Raw genomic sequence first — 16,428 nt, forward strand, 5'->3', positions numbered from 1 at the left:
AAAAGAGGCAGCCGTTGTACTTGCGTCATTCACTAGTACAAAACAGGATAGCAAAGAACCCCAGAATTCATGGGATATATAAAATTTTAGAATAACATAAAAAATCGGTAAAAAGAGGCAGCCGTTGTACTTGCGTCATTCACTAGTACAAAACAGGATAGCAAAGAACCCCAGAATTCATGGGATATATAAAATTTTAGAATAACATAAAAAATCGGTAACATAAAAAGTCTCACTAGGTATAAAACAATGCAAAAGTACTAAACTAGCATTTCCGAAAAGAAACGATCTTCCTGGTAATAAAAAGATTTTTCTTAAAAACTAGAAACTAAAAACGAATTCAACTCAAAATCTGGCTGAAAATCACCCTCTTTTCTTGAACCGTCCGGGCTCAACTACAGAGATTGGAGGGAGTTGGAGCTGTTTGTGCCGTCCCAAAGTCATGCTACAAATGCTAATAAAAGTAAGCCTACCGGCTTCCTTTTTTTTTGGTTTTTGTTTGATTTCAGCTAGGTCTTGACTCTTCTTTTTTGCACCGACATTTCTAGCTAGTTGTATATAAAAGAGACGCTGTCACAAAACACTCGAGAAAGGAATTCATGGACTTTTTAAGTCTTTAACGCTTACAGTAATCCCTTCATTGTCCAGAGCCTACAATTGGATTTCTCAAAACATGACAAGACTCAACTTTACAAAACCATATAAGCTTCAAAACACAGAACGACGATATCAAGTATCAACTCAAAATTTTACTGAAATCCCTGAATTATCCGCTGCAGACAATAAAACAATCCAAATCTGATCAGCACAACTCCACACTTTGCCAGAGTCTGATTCCTGTTTACACGGTTTACAGTCTCAACATTTTTCTTATTCTATTAAATATTTTTTGCACCAACAATATCGTCTAACAATTTACAGCCCCGCGTCGAATACTAAGCGGGGGTGAAAAAAGAAACAGACATCTCTCAAACTTGATTACCTTCTGAACGGAGTTCTCTTCGGACAAAATATCCTTCTCGGCGAAAACATCCCTGCGTACCTTGGCGACGTGAGCCCGTCGATGGACCGATAATCCGAAAGCAAGAATCCATCATTCTCATCAATAATCCCTCGGCTAGGAACCGTGCTAGAGTTGAACGTCCGAAACTTCACCAATTTCTTGAACCACGACTTCTTCTTACTATTCGGGCTCATCTCAGTCTCCAGCCCGTTCATCCTCGCGCTCAGATACTCTCTCACTGCATGGACGCTCTGCTCTACAACCTCCATCGGCGGGAACACCAGCGGGTTTCCTTCTGCTTGAAACTTATGAAGCTTCGTCAAACATCCAACAGAGTTTGGTAAGTGGGTGATTTTGTTGTAGCTAATGTCAAGCTCGGTAAGGGAGATGAGGAGGCCGATGGAGTAAGGGAGAGATTCAAGGTAGTGGAAGTTTTGGCTGATGTTGAGGACCTCGAGGCGGATGAGGTTCTCGAGGTCTTCAGGGAGGGAGCGGATGCAGTTGAGGCGAGCGTCGAGCTAAGTCAAGGTCTAGCCTATTTCTTCCAAAGTTTCTCTACCTCTAATGGACTTCCCTACTAATAATATCCATCTTTTCGTGCGACCAACCATATATTATAGTCCCAAAATCAGTATGCTTACCTTCTACTAATAATCAAATAATCGCCTAGTTAGCTTTGGCATTTGTACAATAATACAACCATCTCTGAACCCACAATCCGCCTGAAAAAATAAAAATAAACATTTAAAGGACCTCTAACCGCAACAAGCAATGCCACTCCCATCTTCAAAGCCACAACATGCCTTCCTTTATTTTAAAAAAAAGTTGCTCAATTTGCACTGTTGGCGCATGAGCCCCGTATTTTAGCATGGGCAGATGTCGCGAAGAGTCAGCAAGGAACCTGGCAAAAGAAATCGGCCAAGTGCAGTAGTGCACGCGTCAAGTCAAACCTGGTCAGGTGAGGTCTGTCGATGGCCTGCGATGAATCCGACTGGTCAGACCGCTCCGGACTGCCTCCTAAGGCTGGATTTCAGTTGCTTTCTAGTTTTGGAATCCTGCTCTGGCTAAAAGTCTTGTTTGGTATGAATTCGGGTTTAAACCCTATAAATACAGATCTTTCGCGCGTCTAGGGATTGTATCAAAGTCGACAGAGAGTTGTAGAGAAGAAACAAAGGCAAAGAAATCTAAGGATCGTGTGGATCTGAGATTGAGAGAGGGTTTTCTTGCGTCTCCTTGAAGTAACACAAAGCAAAGATTATAATCTTCATAAATCTTCTGGAAATAAAAGAAAGTCACCCAAATTAGCCCCCCCCCAAGGATGTATCCTGTGTGATTGACCTCGAGTTCACGTAAATCCTCGTATGCCCTTTGGTGCTGATTATATTTTCTGCGATATATTCTTAATTGTTTGTTTGTATTCGAATAGTGCCTCTTTCTCAGTGTTTCCCTTATTGTTCAAGTAACTGTTTGTGGCCCCAGTAAGAGCGCAGTACCATCTAGCTTGGCTAGATTCCAGGTGGAAGTTTTCACACCGATTCGCCCGATTCTCAAGAATTGGTAATTTCAAAGCTGACTTGTGCCAACATGCCTCTCCATCTTTCCCAGACTGAATAAGCAAAAAAGGCTTAGGGGAAGGAATGCTAGCTCTACCCCCAGCAATCCACCCATATTCCTCTTTTCTCTAATCAACAAAACACATCTAACGATTTTTTTCCCCCATATTAAAAAGCCAATCATACAAATGAGCGCTCACTCTCCTCCTCGCCGCTTACAAAGTTCCCAGGCAATGGCTACGTTTACAAAAACCTAAACATAAAAGTTAACACGATAATGTGCCTTATATCCCTAAAGTATCAATTTTATTTTTGTTTTCTTCTACCTCGACAGTTCATGTCTTGCACCAACATATTGACACGTCCTAGTATTAATTAACCCGACATCAAAATTTATAATACTTCACAAAGTAATATTTTCTTTAGAAAAATCACCATCAAAAGGGTAACGAAATTATCTGAATATGGCAATGTGAACTCTTACTTTACTTCGTAAATATGTCCGGTATATCAGCCACTAACTTTATCCAGAATGCATGAGTAAACATGGAGTATTCTGCGAAAATTCAATTGTTTGCACACCATGCAAAATACCCCAGGATACAATACTATACTTTATGCTATTGACATGCTACTATTACGCTTCCTGACAGCCGTAAAATTAAGGTTCTACAATTTCCTGGATGTCCATAGAAATGAGTAATGTGGGAGAAAAAAAATCCTGCAGAGCGAAAGAAAAGCACCTTGTTTTCCCACTCAAATTCCGCCCACATATTTCTAAATGCCGGAATCAAGCCACCAAGTGGCAGGTGAATGCTGAGTCCATGATGCAATCGTTGAATGTCACTCGAGCACAACAAACAGTTCCTCTCGCTGCAAACAAAATTTGACGGTCTCATAAACAACTATTATCACAATATGACACCCATGTTTTCTGTTTGACAGAGACCTTAATGTTTTGGCATTATTGATCTGCTTGCTTGACTTCAGGTGCTAGGGTATAGTTCTGTGCCGACGCTCCACCAGTTTAAAGGCTCTCCATGGTGCAAGCTCCAAAGCATAGTTCTGAAGTGCTCTCCTTACATTTCGCGTAATGACTGTGACATCAGGACAATATCATAGTGATTGAACAGTCACATAGGCCTCAGCATAGACATGGCGTCAACTAAATCCTGCCTTGAGTTGAAGAATGCGGTTATATTATTTGCTTAGCATCATCTCCATCCTTGCGTGATTCTCCTGTTGCGAGCTTTTCAAGTCATCATTGACCTCATCCTCGAGCTCAAGCAGCCTCATCCCTAGAAAGACAGAAAAACCATCATCGCCAATAGAATTGCCTGAAAACATTCTTAATTGTACAAGTCGCTACAACTAATAAGTCTGTTTAAGGGAGAAACGGTCCTATACCAATGTTTCACTGAACGCATGAGAGCACAAAGTAACAATTGTTCTGCAGATAATCTAATAATACTCGAGAAGCCTCATAAACCAACGGACATAAGAACTATCCCAATATTCCAGATTTACTCTTAGATACAGTTATCATTGATAGTATGTGGTTTCCACCATGCCAGCCGTACACACACATGCCATCAATATTAGCCCAAAACTTCTAAATAAAGTGTATTTTTTTACAACAAAACCAACAATGTTCGCGATATTAAAAGATTTTCTTCAAAAGCTAAACACAAAATCAAACTCTACTGGCAAATGTATACTACATAAGTATTCTATGCACGTATATAGATTGCAGAGATTGAAAATGAAGTATCAAAATCATCTAAAAAAGAGTCCAACTACTATGACAGTATTCAAAATCATCTAAAAAGAGCCCAACTACTAAAGCTTATAGCTCATCCCATCAACTACGTTAGATGAGTAGGCCCCATTTCCTTCTATCTCCGGTTTTACATTGTTCATGATAGCTCACTGAATGCTCTTTGTTGTTGCCGTATGAATTAGCCTTTCATGTTATTTAACTTTCTCGTTAAGAAGCTTGCCATGCTTAGAAGCTACAATAAAGGTCGTTAGTCGTTTCTGCCACAAAGCGGCTATGCATAAGCACAACAACGGCAAGGAAAGCATATACTTTACTTTAATTTATCATAATTAAAAAGCCGTTCCAATTACATGTATTGATGCACAGTCATGTACATGCATCCTTACTGATTACTCCTGTATAATTGAATACAGCATGCATGCATGCCTTGCGAACAAGATAGGTTAATGAAATGCCCAAAACTTAGATAGAATATTGGCATCACAACCCAAAGTAAATGGTGCTATAAAAATCAAGACATGCCCCAGCACTAATGAAAGAGAAAAAAAATCTAGCCTATTGATGCAAAAAGGCAGCCGCGTTCCCTCTTACCTACCTGCTCTTCAGATGATTAGAAATCAATGAGATTCATCTGGTAGTGTTTGTGCAATGAGAAAACTGGTTACGGCTTGTGCCATTTAATCTCCTGGCTGTTCCTCCCTGAATTGCCTTATCTAGCTAGCATCTTTTGCAAAGCCTGACGAACATGACAGCCAACCAAATCTCCTAACTTCATCTCCGCTGTTGCACAGCCAAAGCCTAACACAAAGCACAATACCTCTCATACGAATCATTATCCAATTGGGGTGGGCGGAAGATAAGGATTGCCCTAACTGCAGCCACAGACACCATGATCAACAAAGCACCAGCAGCCCTGCTTGTTTCACTTCGGCCCTTCGATGGCTGAACCTCTTCCAGCCTCAAAACCAACTATGTCAGGGTGCAAGCAACAACAGCTCCTAAAAAGAAAGTCTCCACTCAGGATCAAAGATCTCAAGTCTCCCTGTGCAAGCCAAAGCATCCAGAAACAATAGGCAGGAGCTGAAATTGCACTTTCAGATGCAGACACTTTGGGTAGCATACAGTCCATCGCTGCGAGAACAGCGGCTTCGAAGAAGAAAACAGTGACTGTATGAGTTCAACTTGGTGAGGCCTCTTTGAAGCCATCATTCCGCCTCGCCTTCCTCAGCCTACAGAATAGAAGGAGAGATCGCCCAAGGCATTGCCTTAATGCGCCTTTGAGATCCCACTCTCCACTTCAAGACAAAGAAAAGGCAGTACTCCCAATGATCCATAGCAGCACTAGAACGAGACCCTCGCCAGCCCGAATACTGCATAGAAAGTATCCAGCCAGCCTGTAATGAATCGAAACCTAAGCTTCGGGTTGGTCTCAAATGACATCTCCTCGCCACAAGTAGCTACCACATCATATAGCCAGCAAGCCACGTTGCTAATACCTAAGAAATCCATCAAGAGATGAACGACGCGCTGCTCCTACCTCAGGGCAACTTCATGCGCACAGGTATGAATAGCGCTTGCACAAAGCATTCTGCCCTATACTCCCCGTTTCTTCTCCACTCGGTTCGCCACTCTGCCGCGTCTTTTGACAACCTCCTTCTGAGAGCCTAAGAAACAACCTCATCAATATTCCTCGGATGTGATCAAATCAAGCTACTGATAGCCAGAGTTTTGCACGGCGCGATAGTCAAGATTCGCCGCTTGACAGAGATCGAAGCACATTCCATGATCATCTCCATCATGACCTCCCCTATGGGAAGTCTTGCAGCCTCATTGAGCCGATCAAGCCACAATCAACTTCACATTCGCTTGTCGCCTCTGAGAGAGCAGAAGCTGCCAGTAAGTGGCTAGCAGCAGACCTGATCGCCGACGGAGCCAGTACGAGGGCTCGCAGAGAAACACGAGTGCAAGCCCCAATTCAAAACCACCGCACGATGGCTGCTAGTGAGAAAGAGAAACGATAATCTAATGGTACTTCCCCTTTTCACGCGGGTGTTGGATCTGCAAACTTTTTCTGATCAAATCAAGGAACCACCATCTGCAAAAGCCTCATTCATGGCGAACCTGGATCCACAAGCGGAGAGCAGTAAATTCACCGCCCGTGTCTCTGCGCCGCCAAGGCAACAGCATCAAGAAAGCGTTCCTCTTTGCCGACGGATCTTGCCCTCAGAACCAACGCTTTCTCGCACAATTTCAGGGGCATTCAGCAAGCAACTGCTCCCCTTGCGGCAACTTTGGTAGATCGACATAATCGCAATATCGCGTTCCTGCGGATAAACGGTGGCCGATGCTCGAGCATCTCGAGAGCACCGACGGAACAACGGCCCGCCATGACGCTCGGATTCCGCAGCATCTCGGCAAAGGAACCTGAGAGTAACTCCTCTGATGTACTCATTAGGATGCTCGGAGATTATTCTCAGTTCTGGCAGATCAGGCATCATCTCGGGGAGGCACCCGGCCTTTCCCGTCGCGTCTTATCCGATGCATCTCGACCGGTACAAAAAGAGCAGCCTTCTGAACGCGACTGTGATTCCCTCTGAGGGAGAACGTAGCCGGACGATGGTGTGATGAAAGAGCCTGGGGTAGCGGCTTTTCGCCCGTTGAGGAGGAGCATGATGCGCCTTCTCATGGCAGTCGACCTTCGCCTACGACGTCGTTCCCCTCGAGGACACGGCCTTGATCTCGTTGCCGAGCGGCGGGCAGTTCCCTGTCGAGTGGCACGAGGCAGCCGCCTGCAGAGATTTCTCCATCGCAATCGGGAGACGCGGACGCGATCTCTAGACCTGGATCTGAATTCTGGCGAGACGGAAACCCTAGAAAAGGATTTGGCAGGGTCGTTCGGTGCCCTGCCTAACTCAGATTCGCGCATCAGATCTGAACGATTATTGGCCGAATTGATTGCTGAAATTTTCAATGGAAAACGAAAATTACAAACCCCTAGATCAGAGCGGTACCTTTGAAGAGTCATAAAGCATTGCTGGCCGATCTGAGATCGCGAGACAACGACATCACGCCGACTCAGCGAGACGAGAGGAGCTTCAGAGCTTCCTCCTCACTGCTTATATGAGGGATGCCGACAAGGAACAGACTGAGGAGAGGCGAGCGGCGGAGTGGGTGGCGCGCACCACGTGGGCCCGCGGGTGAGCTGGGAAAGGCGGGAATGCCTTCGTAACGGGTTTGCGGGCTTGCCAAACGTCACTTGTGTCGGCGGTCGCCCATTCACCGCCAAGAGAATAACGAGCCTCCTTCGAAACACAGTTCAACTTAATGCTGACTATAATTCAAAAAAAGATAAAAATCAAACTCAAAGAGAAAAGGGGCGGATACCTGTGGGCAGGTTCTAAAATGCTCCCGATGGTCTTGGTTTCTATCCTATATTATACTATATATATATATATATATATATATTATATATATATATATATATTATATATATAGTATAATATATTATATTATATTATATATATAATAAAAAATAAAAAAGGAGGCCAGCCGCTGGTACTTTGCGTCATTCACTAGCTCATAAAACGATCGCATAGCAAAGACCCCAGAATTCATGGATATATAAAATTTAGAATAAACATAAAAAAATCGGTAACATAAAAAGCTTCACTAGGTAATAAAACAAGGCCAAAAGTACTAAACTAGCATTTCCGAAAAGAAACGATCTTCTCGTAATAAAAAGATTTTTCTAAAAACTCAGAAACTAAAACGAATTCAACTCAAAAATCTGCCGAACTGAAGAATCACCCTCTTTCTTGAACCGCCTCGGGCTCAACTACAGAGATTGGAGGGAGTTGGCAGCTGTTTGTGCCGTCCCAAAGTCATGCTACAAAGGCTAATAAAAAGTAAAGCCTACCGGCTTTCCTTTTTTTTTGGTTTTGTTTGCATTTCAGCTAGGTCTTGACTCTTCTTTTTTGCCACCGACATTTTCTAGCTAGTTGTTATATAAAAGCAGACGCTGGTTCACAAAACACTCCCGAGAAAGCGAATTCATGGACTCGTTTAAGTCATTTAACGCTTTACATAATCCCCTCATTGTCCAGAGGCCTACAAAATTGGATTTCTCAAAACATGACAAGACTTCACTTTACAAAACCATATTAAGCCCTTCAAAACACAGAAACGACGATATCAAGTATCAACTCAAAATTTTACGAAATTTCCACCTGAATTATCCGCTGCAGACAATAAACCAATCCAAATCTGGCATCAGCACAACTCCACACTTGCCAGAGTCTGCATTCCTGTTTACACGTTTTACCAGTCTCAACATTTTTCTTATTCTAATTAAATATTTTTGCCAAACCAACAATATCGTCTAACATTTTACAGCCCCGCGCTCGAATACTAAGCGGGGGTTGAAAAAAGAAACAGACATCTCTCAAACTGCATTACCTTCTGAAACGGAGTTCTCTTCGCCGACAAAATATTCCTTCTCGCGCGGAACAACATCCCTGCGTACCTTGCGACGTCGCAAGCCCGCTCGATGACCGCATAATCCGAAAAGCCAAGAATCCATCCATTCTCATCAATGAATCCCTCGGCTAGGAACAAAGCCTGCTAGAGTTGAACGTCCGAAACTTCACCAATTTCTTGAACCACGACTGTCTTCTTACTATTCGGCGCTCATCTTCAGCTCTCCAAGCGCCGTTCATCCTCGCGCTTCAGATACTACTCCTCACTGCATGGCACGCTCTCTCTACAACCTCCATCGGCCTGGGAACACAGCGGGTTTCCTTCTGCTTGAAACTTCATGAAGCTTCGTCAAACATCCAACAGAGTTTGGTAAGTGGTGATGATTTTTGTGGTAGGCTTAATGTTCAAGCTCCGGTAAGCGAGATGCAGGAGGCCGATGGAGTAAGCGAGCAGATTCAAGCCGTAGTGGAAGTTCTTGGCCTGATGTTGAGCGCACCTCGAGTGCGGATTGAGATTCTCGAGGTCTTCAGGAGTAGGCAGCGGATTGCAGCTTGAGTGCGCAGCCGTCGAGCGATTCTGGAGGCAGCGGTCATGTGGCGAGGTGAGTAGGCGGAGGAGGCGAGCCGTTGTTGCGAGTTCACGGAGAGTTTTGCGCAGGTGAAAGCTCGAAGCCCATTGCTGTCGGCAGTCTCGTGAGCTTGTTGAGTTTGCGTTTAGCCTCCTCTAATTGCCTCTGTAGAAGATCAAAGAAAGAACAGGCTTGTCAGCATCTCTATGTTTAAGAAACTTCAATTGATTTATCCCTATTTTCTATCATTTTTCTGATTGCCAAGCTTCTGAAAATAATCAATGAGAGAGATCTCTCAATTGGTTAAGAGGCTATATAATTATATATATATATATATATATATATTATATATATATATATATATAATATATATATATAATATATATATTATATATACTATATATATATATATATATATATTATATATATATACTATATATTCATCTTTTTTGCAAATTTGTCTACTTTATTTTGAAAGAACGGAATGCAATCTTCCATTAGGCTATTGTACATACATATCATCTTTTTTTGCAAATTTGTCTACTTTATTTGAAAGAACAAAGCCAAAACTCGTGGATATATCTCAGTAGAAAAATTAAAATTTTGACACTAATTAATTGAACAGGAGGTTCAATAATCAATAATAGCGAATATAACAGAATAAAACTGAGTCAAGTTATAAATCATACCATGTTTATTATTTTCATCTCTAGGGAAATCATAAATGCTTATCTTTCTCAGCCAATGATTACTATTATTTTTTTTATTTTTTTAGGAGAATTAATCTCAAGGTATTATAAATTCATAAAAGAATCTTACAGAAATATTATTCAACAATTATGCAAAATAAATTACATCTATCATCATCCAGAGATTCTTCAGCTGAAACCCAATTTTATTGCTTTGGTTTCTTTCCCAACATTTTCAGGACAAAGAACCCGGGCAATAAAATGGGGAAATGGATAAGCTGCTCGTTTCAGTTTCAGTGTGTCAGTAGGTTAGGATTGTAAATGAGAGCAATATGTCAACCAACAGTACAGTATGACTTAATCATAGCAAGTATCTGTATTTATAAAAGCAAAGCTCAAGCCACAGCTGCTCACAATTTATTAATAATCAGAACTCGAGCTGCGTAGAGCTTATTTGCTTTGCTGATCAAGGTGCATGTCAGTGTGCCGGGATATAGTTACAAACAGAAATATTTTATGTGTCTTCACATTGATTGATTTTCATGTTTCTATTCAGTTAAAGTTTACTAAAACTTAGACGAGCCAGATTAAAACGTATGAAGAAGATTCTACATGGGCATCTAGCAGCGATTTAGACCATTTCCTAGCCTGCTTGATCTTCGAATAATGTCAAAAAAAAAACCTTAGTTTATATTTATCAATATTTTATTGCTAACAATATTCAACCTTCCATGATATCAGATCAGTTTGATTTGTACTTTTGGAAACTCGTGGTATCATATTGAGGAAATGCTCCTGCAGATGTCTAAATTAAGAGCATAATTCATATATATATACACAAAAGTAGATTCATAAACATGAATCGCAAATGCTCAAACAGATGGTACATAACACTTTCCGAATCATTTTTTGCATCTGAAATTAGTGGGTGCACTAGCGCAAACAATACAGTCAGTTAAGCTAAGAAAAGTAAATTACCTTATGAATTTCTATGCCGGTTTAGTTTATTTAACTTGTTTATGTACACTATATTCATTTCTAAAAATAAAGACTAACATCTTAATTATTTCTATTAGGGAGGGAGCCATAAATAGCGTACCTGCAATCTTCAATGGTCTTAGGGAGGGACTCAATAAGGTTTCCAGATATATTGAGGACCTTCAGCTTTGACAGACACCCTATTGAGTTTGGTAGCACCCTTAGTTGGTTCGAGTGCACATCGAGCACCACCACATTCAGCAGCCGAGCTGTCAGTGACTCTGGGATCAGCTGTTCATTAGCACGTTAAACTCATAAGTAAGATTTCAGAAAAGGAGACACAGAAAAGTAAATTAAATACATGTAGATCGAATAGAAGACTCATGTCAGAAGCTATTCCCTATTTTTCTATTTAAGTGTTTACATATTGCAGCAATTTGCAATGCTAGCTATTTACTTTGAGCTATAAATTCATGAATTAGGGATCATAAGCAAAATATACATGGAGTTAACTAACAAAAATAATACACATAAATTCCTACTTGCTGTGAATAATTTTGAAATACAACATTTGTAGGATTTCTTAGAAAAAAGAAATTAAACATTTGCACTTGTTCGAGAGGATTCAGATCCTCTCGTCTCCAATCTAATCTCAAGGGATGAGATTAGACCATGTGGAATTTCCATTATTACGATAGCATTGGGTTTTCACCAGTGTTTTTCAAGATAATAGTGGTTTTCAAATCAATAGTTGATGTCCTCTATGACCTAGTTTCATCTCTTTAAAATTAGAAAGAATTAATCTGTATGTAGAAGAAACAAAAGGTCAACTATAACAAATCTTTGATTGTGAACACAAAGACCTGTAGGGTATCAACTCAAACTCCAAATTAGTATAATGTTTTTAATTCTTTGTAGAACTTCATGAGAATTAGATAGGGTTAGAGATCTATCATGATTTTAATTCTTTGTAGAACTTCATGAGAATTAGATAGGGTTAGAGATCTATCATGATTAGGAGTTTGAGTTCCATCATGATTAGGAGGAGATCTATCATGATTAGGAGTTTGAGTTCCATCATGATTAGGAGTTTGAATCTTATTCTAATTAGGAAGGTATGCTAGAGTTAGGGTTTTGGTTTTCCTATATATGTCCTTCTATTGTTAGAGGAAAAAAGAAGAAGAAGTGTAGAGAGAAAAAGAGAGATGCTTTGGCAGTTTTTGTCCGTGCAAAAGATTATAATTTGGAGGTGATAGTGGATTGATTTTGATCCTGTGGTTTTTCCTTGTCGAGGGTTTTTCACGTTAAATCTTGTGTAATTTTATTTGCTGCGTTTGGTGGTTTTTTGGGGGTTTTTACAAGATCTAGAAATCTCTACAAGTGGTATCAGAGCGGGGTTCAATGGTTCGTAGAGGTTTGATCGATGCACGATTCGTGAAGGCGTCAGTGGTCGACACCGAGGGGAAAAAGTTACTGTAGTGATGCCACTGTAGTGGGTACTGTTCACACAGATCCAACGATTGAGGTTGATTTGTCTTTTGATCGAGGATTTAGAGGCGGATTTTAGTGATCTAGGAGTCGTTCCTAGGGTTTTTTGACGCGCTGAGTTCGTTTTTGACGTCGGTTTTATCAAATTCAATCTCTGGCTGATTTGAATTTTGATTGTGGTTAGAGGATGATGACTTCTTCGGGTCCGAAGTTTGATATTCCGTTATTCAATGGAAAGACAAATTTTGTAGTATGGCAATGCACGGTTCAAGATATTCTTGTGCAGCAGGGTGTTGATCAAGCTTTAGAGGATAAGAAACTTGAAGGATTGAAGGATGCTGAATAAAGTTCTATGCAAAAGAGGACGGTTAGCACAATTCGTTTGGCACTCGCCCCCGAGATCAAGTACAATATTATGCAAAAGATCACACCAAGAGGGCTGTGGGAAAGGCTCGAGGGGATTTATACGTCAAAGTCGATGACCAACCGATTATGTTTGAGGATGGAGCTTTATTCATTGAAGATGGAAGAAGGTACGGCAATTCAAGATCACATCAATATCTTTAATCAGCTAGTTTACCAACTTATAAATATTGATGAGGAGATTAAAGAAGAAGAGCAGGCGTTACTCCTATTGTCTTCCTTACCGAAGTCATACAAACCGTTAGTTCAGACGATAATTGCAGGGAAACAGACGTTGAAGTTCGATGATGTGACAACACTCCTACGTGAGAATAAAAGAATGATGGGAAAGAAGAGCGCATCTAATGGTGGTGAGAGTGCACTAGCTTTTAAAGATTCTAATCGAGGGAGGAGTACGAGGAGATGTGATAGTTATCAAGGAAGGTCAAAATCTCGAGCCCGAGACGACATCAAAAAGGAGTGCTATTATTGCGGAGGGAATGGTCACATTCAGTTCAGATGTTCACAGATGCGTGATGATTTGAAGAGTATTAGACAGATGAAGCTTCAAGAAAATAGGAAGAAGGCGGACTCCTCGGTGGTTGTGTGTGATGAATATGTGATTTTATTGATGCAGAGTACAAGTACTGATACGAGTAACACTTGGGTGTTAGATTCTACAGCCTCTATGTACGTTTGCAAAAAAAAATTTATTTTAACACATTAAAGACAGATGAAGAATTTAACGACGTGATTGTTGGAAACAACATGAAGATGAAGGTTGAAGGTCTTGGAAGTGTCCACCTCAAGCTTCACACTGGGAAGGTCGGAATTCTTGATCATGTGAGATATGTGTCGTCATATGGTGCTCATTTAATTTCATTGGGTGAGATGACATCACGTGGGTACAAGTATGTAGGTGAAAAAGAGTGGTGCAATGTGTATAAAGATTGTGATTTTATCTTACGAGGGAGGAAGAATGGCAACCATATTTGCTATTTAGATGGACGATCCGTTAATAGTGTAGATTACTCTTCTCAGACTCTTATCCATAAGGGAGAGGTAAAGAACAAGAAGAAGAGAGTCAGTTTTTCTGAAGCCGTTGAGACACTTGGAGATTTTTCGTCGAGGGAAAATATGCTGGGTATCAACTCAAACTCCAAGTTAGTATAGTGTTTTTAATTCTTTATAGAACTTCATGAGAATTAGCTAGGGTTAGAGATCTATCATGATTAGGAGTTTGAGTTCCATCATGATTAGGAGTTTGAATCTTATTCTAATTAGGAAGTTAGGCTAGAGATATAGTTTTGATTTTCCTATATATGTCCTTCTATTGTTAGAGGAAAAAAAAGAAGAAGTGTAGAGAGAAAAAGAGAGAGATGGTTTGGCAGTCTTTGTCCGTGAAAAAGATTGTAATTTGGAGGTGATAGTGGATTGATTTTGATCCCGTGGTTTTTCCCTGTTGAGGGTTTTTCACGTTAAATTTTGTGTAATTTTATTTGTTGCGTTTAGTAGTTTTTTCGAGGTTTTTACGAGATCTAAAAATCCATAACAAAAGGTCAACTATAACAAATCTTTGATTGTGAACACAAAGACCAAGGGGAATATAGGAACTGTTAGAGAAAAGCTACTCTTCTTCTGAATTTTGAGTTGGTCAACTTAAAATTTGATAATTGAGTCAATGGGTCATTCGAGATGATGTGTATACAGTTCATCTCCTACCATTCTTCCCCTTACTCTTCACGTACAGTGTACATGTATTTTTTTTTCTAGTGAATAGATTCCTTCTTTGGGCATCTTGTCCCAGATTTCTTTTTAAAAAATGGTTCAGTTCATCTCTCTGTTATAACGCTTGATGTTAACTAAGAAGTAGGTAAAGCTGTTGAAACAAATTCATATGAGACATAAGGTCTTATCTAATATTATCTTAAGAAAATTCAAAAGCGATTCCCAAATTCCCTGCTTTCTGCGGAAATTTTTGCATGAACAAATGAAGGTACAGGGTATATTTTCTTTCTCTTTAATTAATAAGGAATGAGAATAAACCCAAATGCTTCCTTCTTACGTGTCCTACATTGAATTGGGAAAACAACAAAGATATTGTAAAATTTTTAATATATAAATATATACCCACATATTGTAGACAAACATATATTAAGAGACAAAATTAAGTTCCCGAAGCAAACTTGTAAACAGAGCAAGGACATGGAATTATTAACCAGAAGGAACAAAATTCGTCCATCTACATTCTTAATAGATACAGAATACAAATCTTGAAAAGCAAAGCAGACAATTGAATTTCTTCTCGCATTTTATCAATAAAAAATAACTAGAAAACAAAAGGAAAACATAACAGGGCTAGAAAACAAAAGAATTTTTATTTTTATAGGTGAACATAATTAAAGATAAGAACAGTTAACAAAGCCAATCAAAATTTACAAAACAATGATAAAAAATAAAAATAAAAAATCAACTTTTTAAAGTCGTTGTGCAAATTAAACAAAACCCATGACCAATCATTATTTGCACATATAGAGAATTGAGAAATATATGTTGGGAAAAAAAATTGCTGTAAAAAAAATTTGAAGTACCTCAAGATTGTTATTGGAGAGATCGAGCTTTGTAATGGCAGCAAGATTAAGGGAAGAATTAGGGAGAGAATCGAGATATAATCCGCTCAAATCAATCTTTTCGGCTTTCTGATGATCCTTCTGATCCATTTCCTCTCTCTTTGTCTCATTCATCCTCATCTACCACCCAACAATTCAAGCAAAAACAATTTGAACTGAATTAAAACCACAAAGAAAAAAATGTTAAAGAAAATAAAAGCGGAACCTTTGTTTGGGCTCTCTCTCTCTCTCGAAAAATAGGGAAAAATAGGAGGTGGGGCTGAAGAGAGAAACAGAGAGCTGCATTTATAGAGAGAGAGAGAGAGAGAGAGAGAGATGAGAGGGGCTTGGTTTGGCTTCCAGGTACGTACGGATGTACCGTGCGAAGAGACACGTGTGCATGACGACGGTGGCACGTTGGTGCCTATTGACAAGTCAACGCCCGTAACTTAACGGCCGTCCTCTCTCTCTCTCTAAAAATGGAGAATGTAATCTCGCCTAAAAAGCTATAATTAGTTAATTACTCCCTCTCCCTCTCTCTCTCGCGAACGCTAACTCCTTTTTCTCCGTAGCTATTTACGATGGTGCCCTCCATCCAGTGCCAGTGACTCAGTCCACAGTTTCTATTTTTGGGAAGCTTTTCTTGGAAAATTCTGTTTTTGGAAAACTGTCTGCATTCACCCTGCTGCTGCTCACCCGTGTGGGCCTTGCTTTGTAGTGAGATGTGGGATTTTTGGGACCCATGTTGTGCTTTGGAGAAGGTACATCCAATTTAAACTCATTTTAAGCGCTTGGAGTATTTCATTCAATACTTTTGGCCATGCGCTGGAGGTGCCCCCACAGCGTATGGTGTCCGAAGGATCATGGTGAAGTTTTCTCGCT

At 40.2% G+C, this 16,428-nt stretch overlaps 1 protein-coding gene across 1 annotated transcript; it reads right to left on the reverse strand.

Moving 5' to 3' along the window:
* On the reverse strand, positions 642–15,790 carry LOC109842627 (plant intracellular Ras-group-related LRR protein 1-like). The gene is made up of 7 exons (XM_020411478.1): positions 15,529–15,790; positions 11,169–11,338; positions 6,253–6,331; positions 5,154–5,305; positions 3,300–3,429; positions 2,433–2,609; positions 642–1,521 (listed from the first exon to the last, which is right to left on the reverse strand). Exons 1-7 carry the CDS (start codon positions 15,685–15,687, stop codon positions 979–981), a joined length of 1,410 nt encoding a protein of 469 aa, XP_020267067.1. The 5' UTR covers positions 15,688–15,790; the 3' UTR covers positions 642–978.

This window comes from Asparagus officinalis, chromosome 5 (assembly GCF_001876935.1).
Source record: "Asparagus officinalis chromosome 5, Aspof.V1, whole genome shotgun sequence".
NCBI lineage: Eukaryota > Viridiplantae > Streptophyta > Magnoliopsida > Asparagales > Asparagaceae > Asparagus > Asparagus officinalis.

Bases quoted from the DNA above. Each gene is read 5' to 3' on its own strand.
- LOC109842627 (XM_020411478.1), bottom strand. From the start codon at position 15,687: ATGAGGATGAATGAGACAAAGAGAGAGGAAATGGATCAGAAGGATCAT. The intron at 3,430-5,153 runs GTATTGTGCTTT...TTTTGTTTGCAG, and splicing joins GATAATGATTCGTATGAGAG to CGAGAGGAACTGTTTGTTGT. The intron at 1,522-2,432 runs GCACTATTCGAA...ACCTTGACTTAG, and splicing joins AGGGAAACACTGAGAAAGAG to CTCGACGCTCGCCTCAACTG.